We start from the raw sequence: 26930 nt of genomic DNA, 5'->3' as shown, positions 1-26930 counted from the left end.
GGCTGTCGTCATAGAAACATCAAACTCCATTGTTATCGGCTTTCCTTATTTGGTTGACACCTCCTTCGCGATATCGCAACCGTTCCAAATTAGGAAGTTGGCTTTACGAGGTTTGCGTGCCGATGACGACACGCCTACGGATCGGGTCACGAAGATATTCCGACAAATGTCGAAAATATGCGAGAGCTTTAAAACGGATAATTTTGCCTCTCGAGGTCACGGGTTGGTTCCGTGGTGTAACGGTTAGCACTTGGGACTCTGAATCCCAAAATCCGAGTTCAAATCTCGGCGGAACCTTTTTACTTCTGTCTTTCTTTTAAAACCAGTTAATGTTGAAGTGAAATGTAGGATACATTTGAGCGCTCTTTTATAAACTATGTGAAAATGCATAAGAATTAATTTTGCGCTTTGCACGCGAAATTGCGTGAGGGGAACTGGCGTCTGTAAGTCAACTAATATCCACCTGCGGGGATGGCCGCCATTTCACGGTATTAAAAACAAAACAATGGTGTTCACTTATGTCAAGCAAATCCCGGTTTTATTTAGAAATACTTCAAGAAATCAAAACAATGCACTTTTTTAAAAATATCTGTATTTTGGTTTTAGTACAGCAAAATTAATTTGGGAAAAAGGTTATAAATAGCAGAATTAAACATGTACAACTTGAATTTAATCATACAATACAAAATGCTATGTAAGCGTGGCAGAATTTTGTTTTGGCAAAAACAGAGCTAACAAATCTAGATCAAATGTGATCTTGCAATGTACATTACGGACTGATAACAATCACCGTGTTGTAGGTTCTCTTTATATGCGATCACAAAAATCAACTGCAGATCACACGTGCAGAGTAAATAGTTACAGCTTTTGTCAAGAGGGTAGGAAAGTCAAATGGCTGACACTTAAAAAGTATTTTTTTTTATTCTTTGCTAGTCACGTCTTCCACTGTCTTGCAACTATACAACTGAACTTTGCCTTGAAACCAGCTGTCTAATCGAGGCAGCACGTTTTCGTCTTACAACATGTAATCAAAACAAAACGACTGGTGAATTGAAGTAATCATGTTTTTATTCAAAACACGTGTATTTCTGTCAATGTATTTTTGTACATGCAAATTGCCATGATTTTACAGGCAGTTCAATCTTATTTGCGTGCTACGTTCGCCTGCTAAAAAAAGCAGAACCACTCAAGAAGCAATTCTACAGGCAGTTTAATCTTATTTGCGTGCAAAGTTCGCCAGCTAAAAAAGAAAAAAAAGCACTCAAGAAGCGATTACTCCGCGCTAAATGCTCCACAATCCTTCCCTAGATTTATCAATTTCAATCCTTTTAAGAAACTCCTCTAGGGCTGGCAGAAAAATAATTTCAGTCATGTACCGAATTCTTCCCATAGGCACAGTAAGCTACACCCGTGCCCTCAGTTTTCGAAGCCTTCCGTAGATTGAAATCTCAGGCACGCCAGATTTCCTCGGGCTGTCTCATCCTCCTTGACAAAAGTCACGACTTTCAACGCCCACCATTGCGCAAACCTTGGGTACATTTCCAAGTCAAATGTACGTTCATTTGTCAGTGTTTCGTTTTCTTATTTTTGAGGAGTGCGTGCTTCAGTGACATCTGCAAAATAAACAAAAAGAAAAAAAAAAAAAAGAAAAAAATTATAATAATAATAATAAATAAACAATAAAAATCAGATCACATATAAACTTCCTAGTTATCTTAAAATTTTCTAAAAAGGAGAAAGATGAAGCTTTAGGCGATGGCGTTTGAGAGCAATTTTCAAACGTGTTTATTAACATTTTTCGTTGCCGTATTATCATTTTTTCGCTGTCTTATTTGCTGTCTCTTGACATGTGGGATCTTCCATCTAAAAGTAATCTCGCATCGATCTTAAAAGAGTGCACATCTATACGAGTGGGTTTTTTAATCATTGTGTTGATATCGGGGAAATATGACGTGACTTATGTCATAACAGTTTGCTTTATTTACAAGCGACTGTCAACACATGCTTGCAACTCACGTACAAAATACACCGTGTATATTTTATTCGCGTACATCAGACGGTAGCCAGAATGAGGCAAAAACGAGGCACTTGCCTCAGTCGGTCATCTTTTTCGTTTTTTGTTTTTTGTTTTTGTTTTTTGGAGAGGGAGAGTAAAACACTGCTAAATACCTAACAAGACGATTTAACCATGGACTTTGCCTCAGTCACATTTTTTTTTTTGGCTACGGCCATGCATGTATTTACACGCTAAGCTTGTTCTTCTAGTGTAGTACAAGCGCATGCAAGACATGCTACCTGCTTATCGCGGAATGAACGTTTTGTTTTGCCTCTGACATCTCTGTTGTGCCGCATCATCATGAAATTCTTGTTTCGTCTTTTCTCCTAAAAAGGACGAAAAAAAATGTGTTAATCTGCTAAAAACAGCGAGGTTAAAGGTTTCCACCTACACTTGTATGTGCAACAATTCAGCACAAGAAAGTATCTCACCTTGTTTGATGTACTAGCAAACTGGTTCAGCCTTTTCTTGGTCGCTTTCTTTGAGCCAAACTTTTCCCTGCCTTGTCTGCCGGCCTGCCAGTGAAAAAAAAAGTAGATGAAAATCAAAGGCGCTGAGTACTTTGCCCTGACAGTTTTACTTTACAAGGACGCAACTACAAGCTAAGAGGTCCGGAATTCAAACCCGGCAATATTTTCGTGTTTAATGTTTCTGAACAAGAAGTACGCCGTACATATACTCTAAGGCCCAGTCCACATTAGGCCGGAAGAATTTGAAAACGAGAGTTTCACTCTGAAAATGCATCAAATGTCTTCCGTCCATACTACACCAGAGGAATTTAAAAACGCAACAATCACCGGTTATTTTGGATTTCGTGTTTGAGGAAAACCCGGTCAGGGAAATCGCATGGTTTTCGTGACGGAGTAGTTTTCGTAAAGCTCCGTTTTGAAAATGTTCTCCGTCCACACGAAAACGAAAAGCTGGCGTTTTCAAATTCCTCTGGTTTGAGGAGCGTTTTCGCAAAGCTGCGTTTTCGCGACGGGTTAGTATGGACGGTAGGCCTAACCATGAGAAATGAAGCCGTTTTCAAATTTCTCCGGCGTAATGTGGACGCCGCGCGCAGCCTTATTTTCCAATCTATTCAAGAGTGTTACATGTAATGGGTGAGGGCTAACTACGCGGTGTTAAACTAGCGGTTAACTGTCACTTAAAGCTTTCCGTTTTCTTTTAAACTGTGACAACGAGACAAACGGTGACTCAGACAACCTCAGACATGCTAAGAGAATACCAGATGGCCGGTTTAACACCTCAGGCGATTCTCCATGCGTGAGGAATAAACAGTGGGCGAAGCGACCTCCAGGTCACCTTACGCTAGGCTTTCATGATGTTTCTAAGTGGGATATAAAACGCAAGTAGTTCGCAAAACCTTGAATTAGATCGCTGAAGATGTCGATTGGCACCGCAGCTTAGAACACAGCAAAAAAAAGCCTGGCCCTGTCCTGAGCTATAAGAGAGAAGTGTAATACGACTTTTGGCGTGAGGCGTACTTTTATTTTTAGCTCTTCATGTATAAATATAGAAACCATTCGGGGAAAAATCATTCACTGGGGATTATAGGAAGAGCCAAGCAGAGATTGCCTGACAGTATTATGTGATACTCTACTGCTATCAGACAAAGATTTGTTCTAGTCTCAATAAATCCCCCCGCGCGCCAACCAGACAACTGAGAAACCAAACGCGACTTTTTCTTCAAATAATTGAACTTATCCGACAAACAGCATGCGAATATTCTGAGCAATTGATAACACGAGTGACCCCACGAGTGAGTCTGAAAGTTAACAAGCTGGATCATCGTGATTTTCGCAGCAGCTCTCAGTCCATCTCATAAGTGTTTCCTCTTTCTAAAATTAGAGCATGAAGTCGCAATATTACGTGTAAACAGTTCTTCGAGAGATGTAAAAAAAGAAAAGAAAAGAAAAGAAAAAAAAACAGCAATTGCCCTTACACAGCTGTATAAACGTAACATATTCCTACAAGTCGCCACAAGCTTTGCATTTGTTTGTGCATGACAAATCTTCGCTTGCTGAAGCCGTGTCGTATAGAAAACAAGTGTTATCCAATCTGCGAATCTGCTTAAGGACCTTTAAGTTTCTGTCTGATTCGTGATTTTCGTCAGCCAGCGGTCAGTATTGCCCGACTGTGAAAATATTAAGACGTCTATTTTCCACGCTTTGACGTAATAAACTCCGTCATTCAGTCTGCTTAACGCTTCAAGACGCTGTTCATAAATGCATCGAGTGCGCACTAGGTTCGCTTTTGGAAGAACTTCATTTCCAAACTGGATCAAACCTATTTTTTTTTCCGGAACATATTCATACATTGTTCAAGTCCATTATGCAGTTTAACAATACAAATTCAGCGAGATTTCTTTGCAGTGAATAGCACTATATAGCTCTGTAGACCATGACTGCAGCACTAATACTCAGTAGAATATTCACCGTCACGATTTCACTTGTTTTGGCCTCCCGAACTGATGTGAGGCATTGGGACTAATACACGCCTCAACTGTTTTAACCCTTCAAGTTCAAGACGTAATCAATTTCGTTTAGCTACACGCTAACTACAGCTGACCATAACCAAGAAAGTTAAGTTGCCAGCGATCTTGATGTAGCGATAAAGTCTTCCAACCAACAGTAACACAAATGTACTCCTTAACGTAATGAGAATTCGCATTTCAAGCGCGCGCTGACTGCCGAACATTTCAATAACAGAAAATTTCAACTAGCTCCGTTTTTTTTGAAAATCGTTTATCCACAATTTCTGGCGTTAAAAACAATTTATCTACTTTAAATTCGAGAGGAAAATAGAAAGGCATGATTTTACACATGAAAACAGGACCAAATTTGAAGGAACAGACAGACGAATTGCCTGTAGCGCGCGGAAACCCTCTTGAAATCACCAACTGCGAGGACAGGAAGTTCTTCGGATGGCTACACGTGCTAAGCGGAAATGTTTATAATTTAAATTATCAATTACAATTTACATCGATAACTCTTTAAATTCTATGTTAACGCGCCCGTGCACGAAATTTGTCAATACGTCGGTTGGCTGCGTAACATTCGAAAGGGAAGCTGTGCAGGAGTGTTTGATTTTGAGGTAGCTGTGTTTTCGCAGTGGGTGGGATTTGAATGAAGACCGCGAGCGGTTTACCCGTGAGCTAGGCTCGCGCGCGCGGTAGTGAAGCGATAAAGCCACACAAAGTGTCACGATACACGCTACACGCTACACAAATCTTGTGATTATCATGGCTCATCAGCTCATTGCACTTCAAATGTGTTCCGTTTAAGTACAACAGGAATACAAATTGTGCTGTTGGTAACTTGTTGTTCCTGTTTACGTGATCAACGCCACGGCCCTAATTCCTGCTCAGAAACTAAATAAAGATAATGCGATTTTGGTGTGGAAACTGGAAAAAAATTAAAAATAGACTCAGTTTGACCCCCGGGGGGAGGGGTACTTTGGGAATTTCTGGGTGGGGATGTGCCGCTGGAGCCCTGGAACCCTTAGCCTATACCAGAGCTAGTTCAGCTGAATTTTGCTACCCTATACTAGAGTAAACTCCCCAAATCCCCCCATCTATCGACACTGTTGAGGCTGATTTGCGTAAATTAAAACTTGCCGATTTGATTTTTTTATATTTTTGAGTGGCAATTCCCGGTTTCCTTAGTCTAGATAAAATCTTCAACCAACTAGTCAGTTTTGTGAAAAATGATACCCTATTCTAGACCCAAACGCTCTGATTTATATACCCTATCCTAGAGTAAACTGCTTGAAAACCATACCCTTCACAGCGGCACATACCTACATAGCCCATACATGGCAGTGCCCACCCCCCCTCCCCCCCCCGGGGTTGGACCTAAAAGACCAGCTTTGATTGAACTGTGAAAAGCGCCTGAATATTTATAAGTAGGAAACGCTGATTCCATGAAAACAATCAGCCGTTAAATCTTGCGAAGGTTTGTTTTATGTCTTCCTTCCATAATGACAATTGTGATGCGCTTTTTTTTCTGTCAGTCTGAAGTTTTTAACCCATGTATATTCGTGCGCGTGTCACACGCGTGTTCCTCTCACGGCCTGGCCTCGGCGTGCGTGCTGGACTGCAAAGGAAGCCGTAAGCCTCGGTATCAAGTGGGATTTTAACATCTCGTAATCCTGCGTAATCGGGTAATTAGCAGCAAAAAGGTCATGTAAAGGGACTTTCCCTTTAGAAAACAAGGAAGCATTTCCTACGTGGAGCTTGTAGCTGCGTCAATATTCCGACGCAATTCCTACGCACAAATGCTTCAAGCATAACACCGCTTCAGGAAGTTCTGTTATTTCGTTCACGAGAACGGTCCATATTCAAAAGACGTACGTAAATCCAAAAAGACGACTGTACATGCAGTTATGTCAACGATCTTTTGCATGGACAGGGTCGTTGCGGATCATAGAGCACGTTTCTGCCGGGTATTTAGATAGGAAATGTTTGTCGTTCAAAACTGCATCCTGTTTGGAACCACACATCACATAAACAGGAAATTGATAGCCTGCGTACTAAGCGTTCCCGTGCGAGGAACCTTTTTCCGCATACTGGCTGGGCGCAAATTGGAGCGAGAGCGAAAAAAAAAACCAAAAAAAAAAATTGAGGGAGCAGGGTTTGAAGCTCTCGCTCCAATTTGCGCGCGGCCAGAAATGCGGAAAGAGCTCTTCGCATGGGAACGCTGGCTATGCAGACTAGGAAATCGAAAAGTTTCGAGATGCCTTCGAGTGTAATTTGAAACTGATAAACAAGAATGCATGGTTGCTTCCCACTCCCATCGAAAAAAGTAGTTTCTTTAGTATTACTGCTTTTGACGAGAGTTCCCAGGGCATTGTTATAGAGATTTATAGATCTGTTTCTTTAAACGTCAAATTGTGCGACATCAGTGGCCAAAGGTTGGAGAGGGAAGCATACCAATGACTAGTGATTTATTAAAGGAATGATTCATCCGCACCATTCGAGTTGACAGACCCTTTTGGTGTCGTAAGTAATAAAACTTACAGTACGGACCTCGAACTCGGTTTATAGTGCGAGGTATCTACTGATCACAAAATCATGAAAATTCAACATGTTGCATGTCTATGTTGTAGTCAGAACGGAGTCAGAACTTACAATCACAGTCTCTAGTCTCGATTCCTTGTCATGTTTTCTCTTCTTGTGAATGTTCTCAATGTCTCCCAAGGAAATTAGCTCACCCCTGTGCAGAAATAGAACAGTATTGATCAACTTTCAGAGGGAAGATGGAAAGGAAACAAGGCGCTAGAGGAGAATCTCAGTGAGTGTTCCTGTCAATTATTGACGGAAATTGCAGACTAAGCTATAGAAAATTTACACAAAGAGCTACTAAGGACACTCGAACCATAAACATTTGACATTTTTTGTGCATTTTTTTTTTGTTGACTTATAGAGTGAAGGTTTTTCAATAGCGCTTTTACAATAAACAAACGCTACATACTTTTGTTAACGAAGAGCCCTCATTCCATAGCGACTAAATAGTGTTCACGGTTCGAATATCCTCACTGTAACAACGAAATTAAATGATTGAAGTCACTTTTACTGTATGGGCGTTTTCTTCCGTTGCTTTCGCAGGAATTCACAGAAAGAGGGTTATTTTCCCTCATGGAAAGATAGCAGTTTCGTGTTTTTCGCTTTTTTTTTTTTTTTTTCAGTTGTCCTTTCTACATGTATATCTGGTCGTGACTAGTCGGTCTTACAAAACGATAAACGGTGGATGGACTGCACGCCATTTTCAAACTTACAATTCTCCTTACAGGCCTAAATTCAATTCTTGCACTGCTAGCTGAAAAAATTTGATAACATAACACCGTTTGGTGACAAGTTCTTTTCAATTCTGAGTATAATGATTGTAAGGAAAAACAAGGACCGTTGTTTTATTACACCTTGGTCCAGATTACCCCACACTTCTGTTATGCTACTTCGGAGAATTTAGAAGCACGGCAAGACGATCTTGACGATTTTCTATATTCTCCCCATTGATATTTGTAAGGAGAAATTCTTTGTAATCACAGACTGGAGTACAAACCGTTCCGCGGGCCCTGTGTTGTCGGCTCCACGCTTTCGTTTCTTGCCCACTTTTGGATCAATCTGCTTTGCTATTTCGCGTAACCTGATCTTTTTGAAATCCTCATCCGTGAGAATCTGAAATAAACAAACAAGGAATCCAGGGTTTACAGACATGGACAGACATGGTACGTCATGCTGTGCCTTAAAGGAGCTCAGTCACTGTATTGTGGCCACGTACATTATTACCTTTCAATATTCTATTTACAAATTTTTAACACAAAATTATATTCTTTTCAAACTCTCAGCCTCGGGTTTATTCTTAAAATATTCTTGAACTTTCGCAGTTTTCAGCCTCAATGTTCTTTTGTATATATTCTTATATACAAAAAGAGAGTGTACCCCATTCGCACCAGATCCCAGAAAAAAACCACTGTGCAAAACGTGGATTATAAAAAAAGATCTATATAAAGAGTGTTGTCTCTTACTCTGGTTTGACTTATTCTCGTTGCCTTGGTTTTCAAGTCTTCCTCTTCTTCAACTTCTCCTTCGTTTTCTTCGCTATTTCTCTCATCATCCTCTTCATTCTATAAAATCGAATGGATACAGGAAATTATTTCATACACTAGAAATAACCGCGCTTTCAAACTTTGAATCTTTGAATGTCCCTTTATAACTACACGTGGGAGGTGCGGTGGCCTCATGGTTGGTGCGCTCGACTCCGGATCGACCGGTCCGGGTTCGAGCCCTGGCCGGGGACATTGTGTTGTGTTCTTGGGCAAGATACTGTACTCTCACAGTGCCTCTCTCCACCCAGGTGTATAAATGGGTACCGGCGAATTTAATGCTGTGGGGTAACTTTGCGATGGACTAGCATCCCACCCAGGGGGGAGTAAAAATACTCCTAGTCGCTTCATGCTACAGAAACCGGAGATAAGCGCCGGCCTGATGGGCCACTAGGCTCGTATGCAGACTTACAACCACACCTTGTTCTATCTTATGAAGAAGACAACATTTTAGGAGGTAACAAGGTGTATGATAATGTGCGTCATTCCAGCAAGATCCTGTCAACAGTAGACAATACTTTATCACTTAGTACATTTCTAGCTTTCAACGGACGTAACGACAAATAACGATGACAAGTTGTACAAATACAAAGAAACAGTACACGGACTGCACCTCTTCCTCTTCGTCTGACGAATGATAAACATCCATCCATTCACCCTCGTCATCATCCTCATCACTTTCCCACTCATCTGAGAATTGAAGGAAGGCAAAATACTCGCAGTAAGAACCGAAACAAATGATAATTCACAGATGACATAAAGACTCTGCCACAGTCTTTTTAAGCCTTGCCTACGATCGGGCTCACGTTAGGCGAACACAGGCGCGAGCGGCGAAGCTGGGCTCTCCGCCGGATCGCCTCGCTCGCGCACACGCGCTTCGCCGCTCGGGCGTGTGACTCAAAGGTGAGCCTCCTCGCAGGCTATTTTATACCTCACTGCAGTCTGGAGATCCAGTAACACTTTCGGTAAACTGTCGTTATTCCAACACCCGAAAAAGTCTTATCGTAATCAGCCAATCAAACGATTCCACAAGTAATTGAAAGCATAGAGATATTGAAATCACTTTGGCTTGTCGTCATCAAGACAAACCATGTTCTGGCTGTGAAAACTCCGATATCAATCAATTTGACCGTCCCTGACAAGAGACAGTCAAGGCGAACTTGTCCCCAAATGTCCCAAATGGACTGATAACAAAGCTACCTTGGTTAGGATCTTTTTCATTGTTGTCGTCTTCTTCACCTTCATCATCAAGCACCTGGCAAAATCAAAACATTATGTTGATAAATCATGCATTCAATACTAAGACAAAATGAAGCCCTGGCTCGGGTTTGCTATGCTATCCCAACAGATATAGAGTTCAATTCTGTTCTTGGGTGGAGAGAGACAAGTCATAATAGGACAAGTGGAGAGGAGAAGGGGACATTTTAGACCGGGTGGACATCTTGGATTAAAATACCAGGAGCTGATATGATAAAATAACTCCTGTTTACAGTAGTTTATAAAATCTGAGGCGAGTCGTTAACTACTGCAACATAATGAACAAAGTAAACTGCAGACCATGATGTAGGTTTATTTCACGAAATTAGGCATATTAAAGATAAAACAAGTCGGCTGGTATATACATAAAAACACTGTACCTCCGTCCCAGGAACGAAGTCTGTTGTTTTCAGTTCGCCATATTGTTTCACTGTAATGCTTTTACTTTCCTCTGTTGGTTTACCCTGTAACAAGACAAAAGACTATAAGCCATGTCCCAAATCTAAAGCAGACAAGCACATCACACCTCCTCATTCCTCTTCTAAACAATATACAACCTTGTTACAAATGTGATGTGATTGTTAGTAATATGAGGGCCTTCCAGGAAGGGTTAACATGTGGCCTAGATCCCTTGAAAAGTCACTTTTTCTCCTAAACATTTTCCCTACAATCTTCGTCAAAGTTCCCAATAATAATAGAGATTCCCCTTGTTCCCTCAAGGTAATCCCAAACATAGTCCTTGTTCCCTTGAAACTGATAAATGATCATGTTCGAGTCCCTCTAATATTGAAGTTACAGTATGAATAGTTTGCTTGCCCTGTCTTTCTTGTGAAGAAGAGCTGGATTTACGGCACGGAATAACTGTATCAGGGATCGAGCTGCCATCATCACACCTGCAACAAGACATACGACCACATATAGATCAGGAATAACGTCGAAAATAGTACTAATTAGTTAAAACATGTTAACACTTGTTTAATTACCAACTTTAACTTCAAGGTCTTAAAGGAGTACGCCACGGTTTGCGCATTTGAAGAGTTTAGCCTAAATGGATATAAGCTCCACCGCCCTATAGAACAATCAGGAAAACAGGTAACGCTGTTTGGCACATTTTGGTGGACACGTGCAAAATAACTGTTTCTAATTATCCAATTAGAAAGGAGGAAAAAGACTCGCCGGTGGTCCTTGACGTCATTTGAGATGACGTCACCAGGAAATCACGTTGCTTAGCAACAGTGGCTTTCTGTTGGAAACCGAAGGCTCAAAAAGGTTTCTCCTAGTGAATTGCTCCTTGCTGTCTAGTAAACGATTCGGAGGTTTAAACTTGCAACAAACCACTCACTTTTATCTTTAGACGTCTTGTACTGAGCTAAATCCTGAAGCAACTCATCTGTCATCACCAGTGGGCATCTAGCACACACTTCACGGACAGCATTTAGACTAGAAGAAAGGAAACGAGTTACTATTAAAAACAGTTAGTTGCTCAATGTTAACGAAACTTTTCCAAAGTTAATGGTAATGCATTACTCTAACTCAGGAATATTCTTTTACTTTCAAGTTCTTTCCCGCTGATAACAAGTATTACATTGAAAAAACTTTGCCTGGAGAGCCGAGCTGGAGAAAACAAGCCACTCTCTGACTCTCTTTCATTTCTTGACCATGCACTCTTAATTTCATCACACAACTTGGTTATTTGAACTTTTTTGTAGCACCTTTTGTTGACAAATTCCAGGACTGCGAACTAACAATTTGATTTCTGTTCCCCCCAGATCAAAATTCGAATGCAAATTAAATTTTGTAAAAGCATAATTCGCCACTTCTTACAATCTAATATTTTATGTTGCAAGGGGAAGCTGTGGTGTGTTTTCAGTGTTAATTTTTTTGTCCTTTCAGTCACATGATCCATAGACTCTGTTTGACCGTGTTTATCAGTAATACTTACGATTAACCTGCATTTAACTTTGAAACTAGAAGATTGTCAAGTTGCAATATTGTTCATGTTATGATCTCAATAAACAGCAGCAGTAAATGCATGATTTTTACCCAACAGCCATGACTTCATTGGAGTTTCTCTCTGTAACAAAATTATTTACGATGGCTTTTAGGCCTGACTCAATAACCTGGAAGAAAGAAAGAACATTTTATAAAGTTAATCTTACAGTGTAATTCGATAATTTAGTTTAAGTCTACCTCACACCACGTCAAGAGATGGAGTTTTGACTACACATGGTTTGAACTACAGTTGGTTTGATGACACAAGGCCTGATTTACAAGTTAGTTTCGACAAAGGGGAAGCAAGCTTGAATGATCAATCTGGTGCTTACAATATATTCAGAGTCAACTGTGGAATCTGTTTATTCAAAATAAAGGCTTCTGTCAAACAACACAACAACTCAGATTTTCGAAATTCTCATCAGTCGACTATTTGAAAACGTCTTCATTTTATAAGGAGAAAGTATATAATGATCACGACAAACCTCTGGAGGAACAAGGTCGTGACACGCTTGCGCAAAACACGTCAGTAGCTTGGTGACCTCTAATGGATAAGAAAAATAATTTCTTTATGAGGAAGTTCACATTATCAAAGCCATAGATGGTACAATGTTTCTCATAAAGAAGATACTGTAGCCGATTTCAAAAGTGTTATCCTTATCTCAGAAAGCCTAAATGGTAGAATGTTCCAAGAATACCTCAGAGGAAGAGCAAATGGTCATGAAATGTTGTTCTATGCAACAACGATGAAAACGTGATCTGGAACAAGGCTACATGTACAGAATGACAGAGCGTGCTTTATTTAATCGGTTCCCTCTTACATGTATCTGCAGATAAGCTTGGCCAAGTCTTTTACAACAACTGCAAATTTTCAAGTTTTGCTACCAGAGTGATTGTAAATACAGTATAGATCGTTTTGAATCAAACTCCACAAACTTGAAATGCTGATCAGTGATGATCAAGCACCTTTACATTTGAACTCTCGTGATATTATACTTGCGTACAGATAGAAAAATATACGTTACAATTACTGCACGTGTGCGAATTCAAGACGTGATGTTGCTTTCTTTTTTAAGTTATACATTCTACCTCTCTGGTGTGGCTGCAAGTATCGCTGGAGAAATGGATAGAAATTGAACAAGAAAAGCTGTGGCAAAAAGAAACAAACACATTAGTCACGTTAAGATACTTGAACTGGCTCAGTTTAGAAGAAGACTGGTTCACTTTCACTGCGCGAAATAAGCAACTTATCCTACCTGGTGAATGCCGGTAAGTCTTGATATCAGGTCCATCATCATTAATTTCACCTCAAATCTCTCTGTTGATGTCTCTAGCTGCTTGAACAATCTCTCACTAAAACCTGTGGATCAGAATATACATGTAAAACACTTCATTAACTTGTGTTTAGTGCGAGATGCAGTTCATTCACCATCATGAAGTCAGGAGAGAATTATGTTCAGGCTCATAAGTACTTTGTAAAAACCTGAACATCATTACTGTATAATTGTAGATTTATAAGACCAGCTCTCACTGTTTGAAAGTAAAGAAATTTTCCAGTCATAAAATTACATCACATCTGGTTTTCCTCATCTGAAATTCTGAACACTTATTCTACTTTGTACAATTACCGAAAACGACATTGTAATTTGTTCCACTAATAGCTATTCAAACACAAGATAACATTATCCCATCAAGCAAGAACACAGATTGAACAAATCTTCTTTAAGACAAGCATCTTACCCTGAGGATCGTTAATAAGGTGAAGAGCAGAGAAGTTCCCAGCTGTTGAAGTTTTGCGTTTTTTCTTGTGTTTCTGAAAAAAAGACAGTATACTGTACAGGTTAATATGACCACGAAAAAAGGCTACAGTAGTCTTTGACTGACGCACTGCTAGATCATCATCACGCAAGGGAGCTCCTTTTAACAAAACATGAATTGTTTACACCGTCATGTTTGCCAAGTGAGCTCAACACTGGGTTCGTACCCTTTTTCAGAAACAAATTTCCAGGACTTTTCCAGGACTTTTCCAGGACTCAGACTGATTTTTCCAGGACTCTAAAATTAACCCTTTCACTCCAAAGATCTCAATGTTAATTCTCCTTACTGTCTGCCATACATTTCATATTTTTTACTTGAGTTTAACAGATTTCCAGAACTTTCAAGGACTAGTAGCCTTTTTCTAGGACTTTCCAGTCCTGGAAAATGCCAGAGTAAAATTCCAGTGCTTTCCAGGTTTTCCAGGACCCGTATGAACCCTGATTACACTAATGGCATCCCACTGTAACATCTAGCATTTAATCGTAAAGATTAAATTTTGGTCAAAATTGGTTCTGTGTTTTGAATAAGGCCAGGTACTGTTCATTTTACAGTGTACACACACTCCACAAATTTTAAAAGAATTTTTTAATAATATTTATTTGCTATGGTAATAGCAAAAGTTTGTCACAGATAAACTAACCTTAAAAGCTGCCATGGCCTTCTCAATTTTCTGTTTCTTTTTTATGGTTTTCTTGTTCACTCCACTTGCATGAAGCATTCTTCTAATTGCTGATTGGTCTGGCTGGTAAGACAAAATCCATTTTGAGACAGGACAATAAAATTAACAAAAGCGCAAAAATTATTCAAAGCCTCTAGCACCCGGTGTAAAAAATGAGTGGATTACAAAACAAAGGTGACTTGACAGAATGAGTTTGCATACATTAAAACAGTGTAATGCTACTATACCTCTTGGTCACTATCACTATCTTCTTTATCTTTACTTTCTTCATCTTTTCCAAGAAAGAATGCCAAAGCTGCAACCACAATCTGTCAAACAATAACATCAGTTACTCATATGCTAACAAGAAGTGTGTTACCGAGCTTATACATGCAGTTAAATTATTACCGTATGTAGTTTCTGTGACTATAGGACAGTAAATGTATGGCAAATACAGTCCTGTCAGTAATTAGACAGTAAGGCTACAGATGGATTGTTAGATTCACATCACCACCTTATGCTTGGGCTTGTGCTCATGCTTATGTCAGTGAGAATGTACCGCTGTAAGCAAAAGCATAACGGAAAGTCTGTGACCTTGTTTTACTGTATCAAAGAGGTATGGAACCAAACATTAGGCAATCCAATGTGTATGCCTACATACTTATGCTTGTGTTGTGGGCATCCTCAGCCCCAGGATGCTTGTGCTTGTGCATGCTTATGTTGTAGTGAAAACCAGGCTTAAGAGTTGCTCTTACTTTTGTCACAGATGAAAAGCAAGCTGTGGTCAAGACATTGACAGTTTTTGCATCATTCCATATATTTTTTCTATAAAGCTCCACCATTACATCCAGTGATTTTTTTGCAGCTATGACATTGGTGTCTCGAAGCATTGTATACATAAAATTCTGAAGAGTCTAAAACAAAAGCAAACAAATGAGGATCAATTCATCGACTGTACCTACAGTGTACCCACCGACACTATCGTCTCTGAATAGTTTATTTTATGTTGTGCTGTAAATGGATTATGTAAACCAAGAAACAAGTAAGCAGAGACACTGCACAGAACTATATTCAACTCGAACTCAATTCAACATTGCCCTTTTTCCTTTTTTACATGTACATTATAAATACATTAATTACCATAAACCAGAACAAAGGAAAATACCAAAATTGTACCAAGGGTAAAATTGGAACACAACAAAATAATACTTTAACTGAAATTTCAAATGTTTCTCTTGTGGGATGTTCCAAACTCTACTATCATTAATGGTAACCTACATGTACATGTAAATGAACTAATAGAAGTACTATAAGAAAATATATGTAAATGACTATTCATATGCATAGAAATAGTGTATGTGTTATAAACAATTTTCTGCTTTTTGGTTATGGAACAAACTTAACTGATAAAATCACAAAAGAAAAATTATATTTATTAAATTAATTAATTAAATTATAATATAATATCATAATTTAATTTTTGGTGAATTTCAATACTTACAGTATTCACTTTATTATTCTTGTGTTTTGCATTTATATTTTTGATGTCTGTGACAATATGACTGTATAACACCTGTCTTAGAAGTTTATCCTTACATCTGAACAATGCAAAGAACAGCTCCAGAAGGCTAAAGATGAAAACAAGAGAGTTAATAACAAAACAAAACTGAACATAGTAATTCAAAACTTGAACTACCTAGTTCCAGTAACATTAAACATGTTGAGCAACATTTCTTGTCAGCTCCAACCTGAGCTACAGGTAACGTTCCATCTACTGTGTACAGTGTAGAAGCATACATGTATTATACTAATCATTTCATGAAAATACACTTTTCCACATGTCTTCTACACCAAGCATATACACTACTGGGAAGTTTACTTGTAAGCTGTAGGTGGCAAAGATTTTTTTGACACAAATCACATCTACTGGAGCTCAAGGTTAAAGACAGCTTTGGGGGAGGGGGGGGGGGGGATGGTGAAAGAGAGGGAACTTCCTTTCTCCTCCTTCCTACAGACTTAGTTTGCGTGTGATCAACATTTATCATCAGAAGCCTGGCACTTGATGAAATTTACATTCCGAAGACAAAAGGTTACGACCTGTTTCCATGATATATAAAGGCTGTATAAGCTTCTTGTTTATAGAGAACCTGATGGCCACCTTACCACCAGTGTCTACAGGAAACCAACACATACTGATCAGTACCTAGCGTATGATTCACACCACCCTCAGTCAGTAAAGTGCGGTATTGTGAAGTGTCTGTATGACCGGGCTAAACATCTCATGACCAAACCATCAGTAATCGCTGGTGAGAAGAAACATCTGTCATCTGTACTTGTTTCTAACATATATCCCTCCTCTTTTGTACAGAAGCTCACAAAGGCACGAACAACCCCAAGAAGAGAGCCTGTTGCGGAATTTAAATCCACCGCCGTTTTACCTTATGTCCAAGGAGTTTCGGAGTCTCTCCGCTGCTGCCTAGAACAACAACGCATTTGCACCGTCTTCAAGTCTGACACCACACTTCGGTCACACTTAGTATGACCAAAGGATGATGCCAACCCGGCTAACCAGGCTGGTTTTAACGTTGTCTACAGGATTCCCTGCGAGTGTGGCAAAGTCTACATCAGGGAAACAAGGAGATCTATGCAGGAGAGGATCAAAGAACATGGCAGGGATATACAACTCGCCCGTACCCAGACCTCCGTCGTTTCTGAACACACCCACAAGACCGGCCACTATCCTATCTGGAATGAGGTCAAGTTTATTGATCAAGATCCTCACTGGCACACACGTAGGGTCAAGGAAGCTATTCACATAAGACTTCACCCAAATAACATCAACAGGGATAGTGGAATTGAATTTCCTGAAGCATGGATGCCCACGATCAGAGTACACAGTGACAGGAGAACGGTACAACAGCGGACCACTGAGGGAACAGCTACTCACTGGAACAATGGAACAACAGGAGGATCGAAATGTACCAATCACAGCCGACCATTGTGATATAAATGATACCGTGTAATCAGTCGACTTTATCGCCTGAAGAAGACTAGCAGTAAGCAGTCGAAACATGGTGATCTACATCTCACGTGACTACATCGTGAGACAAATGATAATACACTTTATTATAAGCTTTTTGTTGTTGTTGTTTTAACATCTATTTTCGACAAACACAACCTTTACAAAAGCTTTCCACTACTATTATTAGCCTTTACTTTTACAATAAGGACTGACCAATTAGGCCTTAGATGCTACCAGTACATTGCCATTGCCATAAGAAATTTGGTATCCCAACATGAAGGGTACATACCTTGTAGGTGATAATAAGTTCTTGTTTCGAAGAAGTATAAGAGCTCTACAAATCATCTGTGGAATTGGAATAAACTTTGAGGATCTTAACAGCAAAAGGAATCAATCCTTTTCTCTTGCAAACTTAAAAATATGTATGCTAAGCCAAAGAAGATTTTTTTTAAACAAAAAGAAATAAATAATTAACATGTATGAACTAAAACTGACTTACACATACAGTGTACACTGTAAGCCTTGAGAGTTGTTAAGTATACATATATGTGCAAGTATAATAAAGTCAATATCAGATACACATTTTGTAAAGGATTTACGGCTAAAAAGAAAAAGTGCAAAATGCCTATCATAGATGTAGGATGGGAACTACACAGTACCATTCTGAGCTCAGCATCCATGACACTGTGATGTCTCTGCAGGACGTCTATAAGCTCTTGAGGAAAATGTTCCAATTCATCTGTATAGCAATGTGCAACCTACATACATGTATGTATAATTTCAGGTTACACTCTAGATCTTAAAACTACAGACTGAATATGAGCACACTGCAATATTATATATGAGTGCTACCGATATATACAGACCATACATGTATAGAATGTAGATCTTGAGAGGTCTGGGTTCAAGGACTAACAGGGGTGACTGTCACGTTGGTTTTGTGTTGTGTTTTCTCACTGCAGTACAGTGTACCTCTCTCCACCCACCACAGTATAATGCATACTGCAAATTGCAAGAGGACAGGGGAGGGTTGGGGGAGGAGGGAGAGAAGAGAAATCCCAGTGATTGTGGGGGGGAAGGAGGAGGTGGGTTAACTTTTAATGAAAACAGTATCACAGCAATAGGAAGTAGTCGTCACTCCTTTTTAAACAAAAGAGCCAGCATCAATGTAGACATCAGACTCCTAAGATCCTCATGACTGGAACATTACATGTACCTGTGCAGTTGACTGCATCCGTAAGGAAACTGACATTAATTCCTCAACATTTTTCCTTTCCATTTACAAGATACAGGGTATTTAACCAATTATTAATATTGATTCTTTTGTTAATCATGCCATGGATGCTTTGTAGTCATACCTGGCTGATGAACATAACCAAATCTCCAAGGGTTTTGTTTGCATTTGAGGGATCAAGCTTGAAAATCTGCAGGTTGGATTCATAGTGTCTAAACTGTTGAAGAAACTGAAACAAGAAAAAATATGACATCTTAACATTTTGTCCTACCATGCACCGTTAAAATATTTTTCGAGTAAAAGTGAATGTATTTCACCACAAAAGTTAACGTTAAGAAACAACGACGTTTCGACCATTTGATGGTCATTTTCAAGTTGAAAGTAAAATTTTTGTATGCACTCAAATAAATACAATCGATTATAAGAATGCTAATAAGACACTGACTAAAACTCTAAAATATTTTCATAGAAACAATACAAGAAAATTAGTGCTGGCATGAATAATAAAAAAAACACTACGGCGATAGAATCGATATAAAAAGTGAAACAGTTATAATAAGTAAATAGCTTCACACGGATCGAGTCACTCTGTTTACAAGTTCAGTTTTGGTTTAAGTTTACGAATAAAAAATTAGGTTTTAGTCAGTGTCTCATTAGCATTCTTATAATTGATTGTATGTATTTGAGTGCATACAAAAATTTTACTTTCAACTTGAAAATGACCGTTGAACGGTCGAAACGTTGTTGTTTCTAAACGTTAACTTTTATAGTGAAATCCATTTCAAAAAAATTGTTGATTCGAAAAGTGAATGTACAATTTGTAATGCCATATATTTTCAGGAGGCATTGCATAGTACATGTAGAAACCCAAGAGAATTATTAGGGTGAAAGTTAAACACACTGAAGCTATCTGGTTAATGTGAAAGCAAAACAAAATATCTGTCCTTGAACTGTTTTGGGTCAACCGCTCTAAACCCTTCAACTGTGATATTACTAGTAAGAATACATGTGAAACAGACCAAGGTGAGATTCCAACCAGTGAAAAGTAATTGACTAGTTAAGTAACTATTTATGTCAGTGTCTTGGTTTCAACGAGAGCCACATTTAATGATTATAGGTGTCAGAAGAAACACATGTTAACGATTTACAAATGACATGTTATTTATTACATTTCTGTAGGAATAAGTTAAAGTGTAAATTACTCTTACTGTAAATCTCCTAATGAGATAGTATAGGCCATATTCGTATTCTCCATATTGGACTAGAACTAGCTTGGAATGGAAGCTCATGTGGTCTTTTTAATGTCATTTACATCTGAAAAGACCCCATATTAGCCTCAGTTGCAAGCTAGTTCCAGTCCTATACCAAGAATATGAATATGGTCTATTATCATGACCTCCATAGGAGAACTCATAATTCTGTATGAAGCCAAGATGTAGAGGAAATTTTTCTCATTAAGAATTTTAGAGTACTCTATAAACAGCCAGTCATGTTCAGGTAGTAATGTAGACAAATACAGGTACATGGACATGGTAGTTTTAGACTAGAGTAAGGCTATTATGGTCTGCTCTGGCCATTATATATTAGTAGTGCTATGTTATCACGACTTGATGACATGCGGCACGCTTCAGCTAGCGCTCCGCGTTCTTTCTCGTGTATTTACTGTTTGGCTAGGTTAGACATTTTCTTTTTTTCTCTGTTGACTAATGGGAGACAAAGTTAAAGTGCTAAGAAAAGAAAACGAGGATTTAAAGAGTCAACTGAATGATTTAAAGAAGGAATTTCAGTTTCTCAAATCCAAGATGGCGGAACAGAAGGATTACCACGAAGCGGCAGTCACCACTCTACCGAGCACACAGGATGTCCAATTCCTCAGCGACAGCTATGATGCTCTTGTGAAGTCAGAATCCAGCTTGTCAAAAGCTCTGGATAATTTCTCTCGTAGGTTGGATTTATTGACGGTTAAAGTTGACAGAACTGACAAAGCTATCGACGAGATGCTCTATTACAGTTATCAATATAACTTGAAGATCGTGGGCGTTCCACTAATGTCAGAAAGAGAATCTGAACAAGACACCGCGGAATTGTGTGTGAAGCTATTATGCTGTGTGTGAACAAAGTGCTCACATCAAGAGGTAACGCCAGTCGACTAACCACCGAGGGCCTAAATCTCCCGTCTTCTGCTGAAATTAATCGGATTGCAATTTAAAACCACCTTACACCGAGACTACAAGAGCTGTTACACTCAGCGAAGGCACACGAAAACACATACAACTACAAGTGGTGCTGGACGAAAGGCGCAGCAATCTTCTTATGCAAAATGGATACTTCTATGGCGATTCGTCTGGGGGCGATTGACGACTTAACTAAGTTAAGACTGCGTGAACGCCCTGAAGCTCAATCAGAGGATCCTTGCAGCTAAGTTAAACTACTGTTATGCTTTATAATGGTACTAATATGAAAGGCAGGAACAGAAGTACAGTGAATTCTATTAGATCTATACTGAAGATTTTACCGTATTATAGTTGTTCTGGATGTTTGGCAGAAATTCATGGCCAGTTTAATAGTTCAGTGTTGACCACATGTAAAACTAAAAGGGAATTAGAGAAACTTACTAGCTTATAATTATGACTTAGATTTGTTTTCCTTAAATACAACCTTAGATTATAATTTGAACCCCGTTGATTACTCCTCTAACAGAATAACTAGTCGATATTTCTCCCCCCATAGTTTTAAGGAAATGAAAATGAAGTTGTCAAAAGATGAAACTATCTCTAGCTTTTCTATATTTCATAACAATGTAGTTAGCTTGAATCATAATCTGGAAAATCTTCAAACTCAACTTTTGCATGAAGTAGATTTTCATTTTAATGTCATTACCAATGTAAATTCACAATTGTGCACTGCACATATACCTGGCTACGTATTTGAATATGTTCCAACACCTCTGGCGTCTGGGGGTGTGGGAATGTTCATTGATGAGTCACTTGATTATCGTGTTTTTTACAACTCTCCTGAAATCTTTCAATCATATTTTGATGAGACTATTGAAAAACTTGCGTCCTCTGGGAAATATATTGTGATCATGGGTGATTTCAATATTGACCTTTTAAAATGTGCGTCATCTTTGTATAGTCACGATTTTTTGACTTCCCTTCAAAGTTGTTTTCTCGTTCCCACAATTGACGAACCAACGCGTGTCCGCTCTACCTCCACCACCCTAATTGACAACATTTTTATCAACAATCCTGATCAAGTTGTGGCTAGTGGAAATATCATCTCTGATATAAGTGATCACTTTTCGCAATTCTGTATTCTGAAGTCTATGAGGGATAAAATTAAGATAAGAAAATTTAACGTGCGGGAGTTTTCTAGATTCTCTAGGGACATGAGTTTTAACACCGATCTGTCTAATGTGAACTGGAATACTCTCTCAGATAAAAACCGTGTGATGTGGACAATTTATTTTCTTCTTTTTACAACAAGTTTAACAAATTGATAAATAAACATGTACCTATGAAGACAATTTCAAACCGCAAAGCAAAACAGCTCTCCAAACCATGGATCACCAAAGGCATAAGAATCTCCATTAAAGTTAAAAATAAATTATATGCGTCTGGTGACACCGCCAACTACAAAATTTATAGGAACAAAATTTGTACCTTAACGCATTTAAGTAAACAGCAATACTATTCTAAATTTTTTAATGATAACCTAACTAATGTGAAAAAATCTTGGGAGGGAATAAACAATGTACTTGCTCGTAAATTGAAGAACACAAAACCTATTACTTCTATTAAAGTCCCTACTGATAATGATTCTGTTACCTGTGACCATAATAGAATAGCCAACGTACTTAATGACCATTTTGCTTCTGTTGGACCTAAACTGGCAAATAAGTTACCAACCGTTCAGCGTAATTATTTTGATTTTATGAACAGATCTAACTCTCCCGATTCGTTGTTTGCTTTCAGTCTAGTTACCCCAACTGAAGTGGAATTGGAAATTTTGCGCATACCAAATAACAAGTCTCATGGTTTATACTCATGTCCTACCCAACTGTTGGAATACTCGTCAAATGTTGTAAGCAGTACACTTGTGGAAATAATAAATCTTCCTATTTCATCTGGGATGTACCCCACTAAATTAAAAATGGCAAAAATTATTCCTATTTTTAAAGCCAAAGATAACACTAATGCAAACAACTATAGGCCTATTTCTTTGCTGTCTAACTTTAATAGGATCTTCGAAAAATTGGTCTACTCCAGAATGGAATCTTTCATTGAGCAAAATGATATACTTTCTTCGTCTCAATATGGCTTCCCCAAAGTGCATTCAACACAGCATGCAATTCTTGACATTTTAAGTACCATACAGGAAAATATGGACAAGTGCTTGTTCTCATGTGGTGTATTCATTGACCTGAAAAAGGCTTTTGATACAATCGATCATAAAATTCTTTTACACAAGTTAGATCACTAGGGTTTTCATGGTGTTATAAATAAGTGGTTCTCATCTTACTTGGATGGTCGAACTCAAACTACACAAATTGGCTCTTATATATCTAAAAGGCAAAATACCACTAATGGTGTATCGCAAGGCTCAGTCCTAGGCCTTTACTTTTCCTAATTTATGTCAACGATATCCAAGAATCCTCTGACAAACTTAAATTTTTTTTATTTGCTGACGACACGAATGCCGTATATGCTGACAAAAATCTTAAGTCCCTTGAGTCAACTGTAAATCAAGAACTCTGCAAGTTGTTCGATCGGTTAACGGCTAATAAATTAACCTTAAATATTAAAAAAACAAATTTTGTTATCTTTAGACCAGCTCAGAGAAAACTTACTTATCATCCCAAAATTATGATATTCAATAATGATCAACAAAAGAATGTGGCTCTAGAATGTAAAGAATTTGTGAGATATCTAGGTGTAATAATTGACAATAATCTTTCTTGGAAACATCATATTGATCATGTAGCTATTAAAATAAGCCGAACTGTAGGATTGATTTGTAAACTATGGCACTTTCTGCCCAAGCATACTCTTTTAACTATTTATAGATCCTTAGTTACTCCTTATTTAACTTATGGTTTGGTGGCCTGGAGCCAAGCATATAAATCACACCTTGGGAGTTCATATTGTCCTCAACTTTTACATGGTCCAACCATGTTGAGTATATTTCATCTAAGGTTAATAAGAACCTTGGTCTTTTACGTAGGATTAAGTATTATTTACCTTATAATGCCCGGTTACTTTTTTATAACAGTTTAGTGCTACCTATTTTTGATTATGCTGATTTAGTCTGGGGTGACAAGGACAATGCCTCACTAATGAAAGAATTGCAAATTCTGCAAAACAAAGCAGCTAAGTTGATATTAGATAGATCACTTCAATCCTCATCCACTGATGCATTAACAGTCTTGAGATGGCTGAATCTCGAAGAACGTAGGAAATGTCATCGATGTATATATGCATACAAGTGTACTAATGGCCAACTTAATCAATCCTTGGACATTGTAAGAAAGAGTGATATGCACTCCTACAATACTCGCAATAAAGATACTATAAAGCTCCCCAAAATCCAATACAATTGGGGAAAACAACGTTCACGGTACCACTGTTTCAAAGACTTCAATGAGTTAGAGAGAACTGTAAGAAACTCAGCAAGTTTGCCAATTTTTAAGAAGTGTCTTTTTCTGCTTTTTATAATTAATTATTTTTTTTCTTTTTTTTTCTTTTTTTTTTTTTTTAATCTCTGTAGTGTATATGTTGTAAATATTTATTTATTTCGGTTTTAGCTCTAATTTATAGATTTTAATTGTATCATTATATAGTATATATCTAGTATTAGGACCTCTATGTAAACCACTTTTAGTGATGGAGCTTCCTAATAAAAGATTGTTACTACTTCTACCTTGAAAAGCTTCTCAAGCTCCAAAAGCGAGCTCTTTGCTTATTTGTTTTTCTGAGCGAAATCAACATACGATTCCTTTATTTATTGATGCCAGTGTTTTACCGTTCAAATTTTTGTATTATGAGCTTTTAGCTAACCTTATGTTTGAAATAAGACACAGAAATGCTTCTGGAAACATTCAAGATCTCTTTCAAGATATTTCTGATATTCATTCTTACAATACTCGATCCTCTGTCTCAAATAATTTTTACACACAAAGTTCTAGACTCTCAATTCAAGTGAATTCATTTTCTAGAATCGGAACAAAAATTTGGAATGAAATGCCCAGTATATATTTAAGAAAGCTTCCAAAAAATGTCTTTAAGAGGAAAATAAAACAAATACTTTTTGAAATTCTAGCTTCAGAAGACTGTTATATTGATCTTACAGAAATCGTTCAAAAAGTAAAGCTGAATTTATTTTCCTCCTAGTATGTATTCATTAATACTCAATAATTTCGCTTTAGTGTATCTGTAGTCTGTCGTCGTAACTGTTGTTAATTATTATTTGTAATATCGTTAGTTTATTAGTTGTCTTTAGTCATTGTTGTCAATTCTAGTCTCTTTAGTTCTCTTGTTACCTTCAGTTGTATTTAGTTGTACCTAGTTGTATATTATAACTTGTCCAAACATGACCCGCCTAGATTAGCTCAGCTATCCGCGGGCATGTTATAATTGTAATTTTAATTTGGTAACAAATAAAATGTATGTATGTTATCATTGCAATTGAAGTGTTTCAGTGGTGTAGAAAGAGAATGTATAAGAATGTATGAATGTATATCATGGTTTACCTTTCATTGGAGCGCTGTGGACTTCACTCAAGTAATGAAAAACAACCACTTCCCCAAACTTCAATACTTTTGTAAGAAAATCTTCTCACAACAGCTACAGATATACCCAGGTTAACAATGCTAGAAAATCCTCCCATTGTAACCACTGTGTTTTGGTATTGCAGAGGTTTTGCAACCAGTTTAACACTTTCTAAGTTCACACCAGGCTTTTATAGCTTATAGCTCACCCCCAACATTTGCTCTCATGTTTGCACTTAAAGAATGTGACATAGTGAGTTTCTCACCTTCAAGAATAGTCATACTAACTTAAACTGTAGCCTGGTAGAGCACAATTTTTATAAATTTAGGGCTCACATCAAGTTAAACTAAGACACAGTAGGGAGTGAACTTGGTCAATTCCTCGAAAAAAAAAAAAAGTGTGCAGTGACCTTGAATAGTATGAACTTGACTGAGTGCCAAACCATCTGCTACCTGGTTTCGTGCTACAGTGGACGTGTATTTTCCAGCTTTGTTGGGTACGTTGGCTGCTCCATATGACACAACTGATTTGTCAAGGACGAGTGAAACCTCACCTTTCAGCTAGGACATGATGGTTTTTGGCCATTTTTCATTTCCTTCCAAATCGACTTTCTCAGTCCAAAATGTGGAGTATTTAACTGATCAAAACATAGTTAGCTATGATCAAAATCGATAATCCGATCCCAAATCGTGTGATTATCGACATTTTATTGATCATTTTGACTAATCGATTGGCAATGATTGAATAATATCGAGTAATATCGATTAATCGATGAGGCTTTTAATGATCCATTTCGATTTTTTTGGCCCTATCCGGTATTTGTAACGTCCCGTTATATAGCACGTGTTTACACGAGAAAAGAAAGCATTCACTCACCTCCTCTCTGTACGAGTCTGGATCTCTTTTTACCAGGTTTTGCAACTGTGGCAAGTTATTTGGTAACTTGTTTCTGTTTCTGTCACTCATGCCGGTTTAAATAAAAATATAAAAGAGAAAAGATTGAGCTGTATTATTGTCGTCGTTCACCGCTGCATCGTCAGCCATGTTTTTACCTCGCTCTGAAATTCTCTGATGTGTACTCGTATATGAAGATATCCTCGAAGATATATGAAATAGCTTTTTTCTTCACTGGCTTCATTGCGGGCTCAGAAACCGGCAGTAAACGGGGGTAGCTCGTCCCCAGGCTCTTTGTCCCCTGCTTTCCTTGTCATGCTTCGCTCCGGGTGTAGCAGAGGAAACGATCGTTTGAGAAAGGGTTGTACTAAGAGGTGCAGAGAAAGACAGAATGCGTAAGTGAATTTCTCCTAGAAGAGGGTGATGAGACGAGTGAAGAGGAGGATATTGAAAGTAATGATGATGGGAAATAAAGGGGCAGTGAGGCCCGACTCCGTCACTCAACGTGCACCCTCCGCCCTTCGCTACAGCCTTCGCTACTTTGCTCCACTCCACAGAACATTTTCTTACTTTTCGCGCGAGCGCAAACAGCGCGTGCAATAAGTGGATCCCGTAAAACAAGGACG

General features: G+C 38.3%; 2 protein-coding genes and 1 non-coding gene across 3 annotated transcripts; 2 read left to right on the top strand and 1 right to left on the bottom strand.

The window, feature by feature from the left end:
• Positions 1–40: 40 nt before the first annotated feature.
• On the bottom strand, positions 41–26474 carry LOC145498250 (protein SDA1 homolog). The gene is made up of 24 exons (XM_081478150.1): positions 26287–26474; positions 18768–18872; positions 18069–18167; positions 17699–17754; positions 15889–16015; positions 15143–15301; positions 14636–14716; positions 14370–14471; positions 13652–13724; positions 13168–13271; positions 13001–13058; positions 12397–12455; positions 11963–12039; positions 11262–11359; positions 10736–10812; positions 10300–10383; positions 9863–9917; positions 9276–9352; positions 8585–8683; positions 8119–8234; positions 7188–7272; positions 2488–2571; positions 2296–2382; positions 41–1613 (listed from the first exon to the last, which is right to left on the bottom strand). The coding sequence occupies exons 1-24, from the start codon at positions 26374–26376 to the stop codon at positions 1566–1568; spliced, it is 2100 nt and encodes a 699-aa protein (XP_081334276.1). The 5' UTR covers positions 26377–26474; the 3' UTR covers positions 41–1565.
• Trnaq-cug (transfer RNA glutamine (anticodon CUG)) lies at positions 226–297 on the top strand. Its single transcript has one exon. It is a non-coding gene; the product is annotated as a tRNA-Gln (tRNA).
• LOC145498255 (uncharacterized) lies at positions 18805–21472 on the top strand. Its single transcript, XM_081478154.1, has one exon. It carries the CDS (start codon positions 20350–20352, stop codon positions 20755–20757), a length of 408 nt encoding a protein of 135 aa, XP_081334280.1. The 5' UTR covers positions 18805–20349; the 3' UTR covers positions 20758–21472.
• Positions 26475–26930: the final 456 nt, after the last annotated feature.

Source organism: Orbicella franksi, chromosome 9, assembly GCF_964199315.1.
Source record: "Orbicella franksi chromosome 9, jaOrbFran1.1, whole genome shotgun sequence".
Lineage (NCBI taxonomy): Eukaryota > Metazoa > Cnidaria > Anthozoa > Scleractinia > Merulinidae > Orbicella > Orbicella franksi.
The sequence above is the reverse complement of the archived record's forward strand: the minus strand, read 5'-3'. Positions and strand labels throughout refer to the sequence as shown.

Coding starts and splice junctions, on each gene's coding strand:
- LOC145498255 (XM_081478154.1), top strand. CDS start 20,350: ATGGGAGACAAAGTTAAAGTGCTAAGAAAAGAAAACGAGGATTTAAAG.
- LOC145498250 (XM_081478150.1), bottom strand. CDS start 26,376: ATGAGTGACAGAAACAGAAACAAGTTACCAAATAACTTGCCACAGTTG. Junction 12,040..12,396: donor ACGACCTTGTTCCTCCAGAG/GTTTGTCGTGAT, acceptor TCTTTCTTCCAG/GTTATTGAGTCAGGCCTAAA. Junction 10,384..10,735: donor TTCTTCACAAGAAAGACAGG/GCAAGCAAACTA, acceptor GTCTTGTTACAG/GGTAAACCAACAGAGGAAAG.